At 37.1% G+C, this 5,481-nt stretch overlaps 1 protein-coding gene across 1 annotated transcript; it reads left to right on the top strand.

Annotated features, from left to right (window-relative positions):
• The first annotated feature begins 220 nt into the window (after positions 1-220).
• On the top strand, positions 221-2,584 carry LOC111633206. Its single transcript, XM_023377743.1, has 2 exons — positions 221-255; positions 1,615-2,584. The coding sequence occupies exons 1-2, from the start codon at positions 221-223 to the stop codon at positions 2,582-2,584; spliced, it is 1,005 nt and encodes a 334-aa protein (XP_023233511.1).
• Positions 2,585-5,481: the final 2,897 nt, after the last annotated feature.

Raw genomic sequence — 5,481 nt, forward strand, 5'->3', positions numbered from 1 at the left:
AATTAACGGTTTTCTAACGTGGGAAAACTGATAAAAAAAGCCACTTCCTTTAATGGAAGTTAAAGCATCCTTTGTTTTTCCACTTATCTATTACAAATCTCGCCACACTGGGAACTGGTGACCCCTCAATAATTCCCCTTTTCATCCGTTCACGTGAGAGAATGCAAAATGTGCTGACTAATCCCAAATGATAGGATATAGTCAAAGATCTGCATGATTCATGGAGTACGTCGAAAGATCTCATAGGAAACGGAGGTATCCCATATTCGCTCCCTAAGGCCAACGCCCTTAGGAGTACGCCGTAAGATCTCAGAGAAGACCGACGTAGTTCATATTGTCTCCCTAAGGCCAACGCCCTTAGTCGTCTTCAGTCAAGTACACTAAGGAGTTAATATATTTTCTTCGGTTCTCCTATATTATCTGGTACCAATTCAAGACCTCTCCATTAAAGGACGTATAAATCCTCTAATATAAAATAAGATAAGGATAAAGTAAATTGAGGTAGAATCTTTATAACTAAATTTGTGAGCTCTCTCTCTCGAAGTGTATATTTTAAGTAATCCATTGTCTCATTCGTTTAATTATATTTTGATCTATTCCATTTGTGTAATTTTATTTACTTTTATTTTATTAAAACTTTTATTATTTGTTATCTGAATCCAATTCATATTATCCCCACACGCGTGTTAATTCGCGTGATATAAAACCGATTAACTGGTGTCAAGGAATCCTGACGTAGATCTAGATTTTATCCTTGTAACGGACACTTTGTGATTGGTCGAGTTGCCAGTGGCGCGAAACTATTGAATCGTGGGATTATGACAAAACGCCCCTAAGGCAGAACACCCCTAACCGCGAAAACGGAAGTCGTTGGGAGAATAACCCTGCGCGGTACGAGAGGAACCGCAGGGTCAGTCACTTTTTGGTTTGGTCTCTGGTTGTGAGGACGTCGAAGCGCGAGAAGCAAGAAGAACGAACGTATACCCCAGAATAGATTTGAACCTTGGGATACGGACTCACCACTTTGAACTTGTACCTGGCTAAGATTCCCGTTAGCCGTAACAAATTGGAGCCACCAGTGAGAACAGAGGTTCATCACATCTGAATAAAAAGAAAAGAACGAAAAAAGAAACGACGGCAAGGTTCAACTTGAAAGGAAGAGAAAACGGTAAGTTCATTGTTCCTTTGTCTCATACACAAGGTCCAGCGATAATTAGGTTTTGCGACCAGGGATAATTATATACGGTATAATCATAAAATAAGTTACAGTTTGGGTAGCTCAATATTAAATTGTGACAGGAATTATTATATCTAACCAAAATGCCGAAAAAGTTGGCCATGAAAGACAAAATTGATATTTTAGAGGATAGAATTGCTTCTAAAGATAACGAAATTATACAACTAAAATCAATTATTTGTGAATTACAAAATAAAATTAAAAATCTTGAGAAAAAAGAAGAAAATAGATACAGGAACATCGAATACTCTGGAAGGGAACGAGAACCTTCCCCTCCTGTTCTCGAGGATGATAGAAAGTCCGACGTTTCGTCTGTTTCTCCTGTTAACCTGATAATGAATTTAATAAACCAAATTAAAGAGGAATTCGAAAAACAGATATAATAAACTTGAAAATACGTTTGTAAATACGAAATATGCTGACTCACATCTCTCGACCAGTCCTTCACTTACGAAAGGTCCTACTATTCCACAAAAGTTAATATCTTGGCCCGTGTTTGATCCACAGAATATAAATATTTGGCTGGAAAAGCTGCAAGGAATAAAGGAGTGTTTCGAATTAGACGATACAACATTTATCTCCACACTAAAGTTACAATCAGATATAGATTTAGTAAAAAGAATCAGGCTAGAAGAGGCAAAAGGATATGAATTAACCTGGCCTAGATTGAAAGCACAGATTAAAAAATGGTATGAAACAGATTCCACTGTGAAGAAAACAATTAAAATGTACGACAGAATTCAAGGGAGATTAGAATCGGCCTTTTCATATGTGTTAGATAAACTAGAATTAATTAATTCTTTAAATCATGAATATTCGGAGATGGAAAAAATAGAATTATTAAACAATGGTTTGCAAAAGGAAGAAAGAATGGCTATTGCGAATAAAACATTCCATATCTTAGATGACTATACCAACGCCATTATAGAATTAGACTCGATAACAAAGAGAGAGCGCGAAAAATACTACAAAAGTTTCAGTTTAGGTGAATGTTCAAACAGGCCTAATGGAGTTTCAAGGTCGCATAAGCCTTACAGCCATTTTTACAAAGGACAATCGAGTCGTCAAAATCGTGAACTAATGGACCCTGAAAGAAAATCTGTATACAATAAGCGTTCTAAAACCTTTAGGAGAACTAACAATAGAAACAATGACGTACAACCAGAACATGCTATATCTCGAAATCAGACAGTCTCAGAAGAAAGTTCTCACGATATTATTTGCCATAACTGCTGGAATAGGGGTCATTATAAGAAAAGCTGTAAACATCCAAAATTTTATGCATTTGAAAAAATGCGCCAACTCATGGATAAACTCGAAAATCAAAATGAGGAACAAAAAAACTAATGGATCGGGCTCCCGAGGGAGAGCCCTGTTTTCAAGCTGCTAGAATCCCTCCTTATCTTTTAGAGTGTCTTGCAATTTCAAAATCAAAGTTGCGCACTATTAATTTGGAAATTGAAGGATCTCCATTTAGTGCCATCATTGATACGGCCTCAGAGAAATCATTGATAAGCCGAAAACTGTGTAAAGAATTAAGACTAAAAATACGTCCTGAATCTATTAAACTAATTGTAGCAGATAATAGAAAGATAGAGTGTGAAGGTACTTGTATGTGTAGACTACAAATAATGGGAAATAGTATTGAATTTGTGTTTGTAGTATTGGAAAATTTTCCACATGATTTATTACTAGGTAGTGATTTTTGTGAACAAATGAAAGCAACCATCAACTTCAGAGACAACTTATTTATAGTGCCAATGGGAGAGAATTGTATAAGTCAAATTCAAACGCCCCTTTTACATCATAGCAATGCAAAATTCCGTACCACCGAAGAAACACTTGTGAATGCTTTTACTATGCGTGCTGTAAAAGTTCGCTGTCCAATTAAACAGGGTACAGTAGAAATAAAGAACGAAATGGGCGAGAATGGTATCAATGTTTTATCAGGTATTTGTGATGTGAGAAACAATGAGTGTATAATTTTAGTATTAAATAGCACTCCAACTCCTGTTTTACTTCCAGCAGAATCTACTGTTGCCAAAGGGAAACCATGTGAAAAATATTCCTTTATAAACTTGTCCTTATCATCACAATCAGACAGTAAAGCAACAGATTCAAATATTATTAGGCCAAACACTAGCCCATTGAAAGAAAGAAATGTTAGCTTATTTGTTCATTCTTATCGAAAACTAAATATAGAGTCATTTACTTTTAATATCGGGAATGATTTATCTGAAGATTCTGTAAAACAAATAGAGGAGGTATTGAGAGAAAACCTAGACGTATTTGCCAAAAACAGTTTCGATCTTGGCATATGCACCCTAGGATTCCATGAAATAGTAACGAAGCCTGATGTTAAGCCAATTAAGCGAAACTCTTACAGAATGTCTCCTTATCAACGAGAAATTGTCAGAGATTTAGTAGAACAAATGCTTCAAGCTGGTATAATTAGGCCATCAAAGAGTCCGTGGGCCTCACCTATAGTGCTAGTACCAAAAAAAGATGGGAAACATCGGTTATGTGTGGATTATCGTCGTCTAAATAGTCTCACAGTCTCAGATACTTATCCCCTACCTCGTATAGATGATGCGTTAGAAATCTTGGGAGGAAACAAACTCTATTCGGTAATCGATTTAGCCTCTGGATTTTGGCAGATACCCATGGCTGAAAGTGATATATGTAAGTCCGCATTTATAATCCCAGATGGCATATATGAGTTTTTGAAGATGCCATTCGGTATGAAAGGAGCCCCAGCAACATGTCAGAGGATAGTTGATCAGGTTTTAGGTGATCTAAAGTGGAAGGAGGCCCTTACATATATCGACGATACTATAGCATTTTCCAAAGACCTCCCATCACATTTGAAATTACTAAACGAATTGTTCAAAAGATTTAGAAATGCTCAATTGAAAGCTAAACCTGAAAAATGCATATTTGCCGCTAATCACATCAAGTTTCTTGGATACATCGTTGAAGATGTAGGTTGTAAAACCGACCCAGAGAAAGTAAAGGCAATTACTGAAATGAAAGTGCCCACTACAGTGAAAGAACTTCGATCCTTCTTAGGAATGTGTGGATATTTTAGACGATTCATAAAGGATTTCTCGACTATCGCCACACCATTATTCCGTTTACTTAGAACCAATCAAAAATTCATTTGGAGAGATATCGAACAAGAAAGTTTTGTACGATTAAAGGAAAGTCTATGTAACTCACCAGTTTTAAGTCATTTTGACCCAGAAAGAATGTGTTATATACATACAGATGCATGTGATGTAGGATTAGGAGCTACTCTGTTTCAAAAGGATAATGATGGAAGAGAACATCCCGTATGCTACATCAGCCGAACGCTCAATAAAAGTGAGTGTAATTATCCTACGACACAGAAGGAATGTTTAGCCATTAAATGGGCTATCGAGAAACTACGTCCGTACATCTATGGCAAAAAGTTTATAGTTGTAACTGATCACCACAGTTTGTGTTGGCTAATGCGCTTAAAAGACGCGAATAGTCGTCTGTGTAGATGGTCGTTAAGCCTTCAGTGTTACGACTTTGATGTAATATACAAACAAGGTGCATCTCATAAATGTCCTGATTGTCTCAGCCGAATTCCAAATGAAGATAACATAGACCTGGAATGCAAAGAGGACGACTTCTCCTTATTCACTACTACTGTGGAGAACGTTGACATGTTAAAAGCACAAACAGAAGATGCATTTTGCCAGGAAATAAAAAGTATTATTACAGGGAGCAGTAATAACGCTAACAATTCGAAACGAGTTCACACTACTAAGCGTTACTTCCTACATGAAGGTATTCTTTATAAACATCTTTATCTTCCAACTGGTATAAAACAAGTGCTGGTTTTACCTAAAAGCCTGCAGTTGGAAGTTCTTCAAGCTGCTCACTCTAGCAAATTTGGTGGACACTTTGCAGTTAAGAAAACGTACGAAAAAGTACAATCAAGATACTTTTGGCCAAAAATGTTTCGTATGATTCGTGATTACGTAAGAGCATGTCCATCCTGTCAATTAAGACTAGGTCCTAATGGTCCTAAAGCAGGTATGCTGATGCCAGTACCAGTTCACGCACCCTTCGAAAGAGTCTCACTAGATCTAGCTGGCCCATGGCCTAAAGATAAGCTAGGACGTACTCATGCAATAGTTGCAGTGTGTGATTTCACTGGTTATGTGGAAGTAGGTGCGCTCCGGAGCGAATGCTCCGAGGATGTAATTGACTTC

This window comes from Centruroides sculpturatus, unplaced genomic scaffold (genome assembly GCF_000671375.1).
Source record: "Centruroides sculpturatus isolate CEXI.00-Female unplaced genomic scaffold, Cexi_2.0 scaffold127, whole genome shotgun sequence".
NCBI classification, from domain to species: domain Eukaryota; kingdom Metazoa; phylum Arthropoda; class Arachnida; order Scorpiones; family Buthidae; genus Centruroides; species Centruroides sculpturatus.

What these genes read in the sequence shown, in the direction of transcription:
- LOC111633206 (XM_023377743.1), top strand. Translation starts at nt 221, where the DNA reads ATGGAGTACGTCGAAAGATCTCATAGGAAACGGAG. An exon ending in AGATCTCATAGGAAACGGAG is followed by an intron (nt 256 to 1,614) that starts GTATCCCATATT and finishes TTCGAAAAACAG; the next exon opens with ATATAATAAACTTGAAAATA.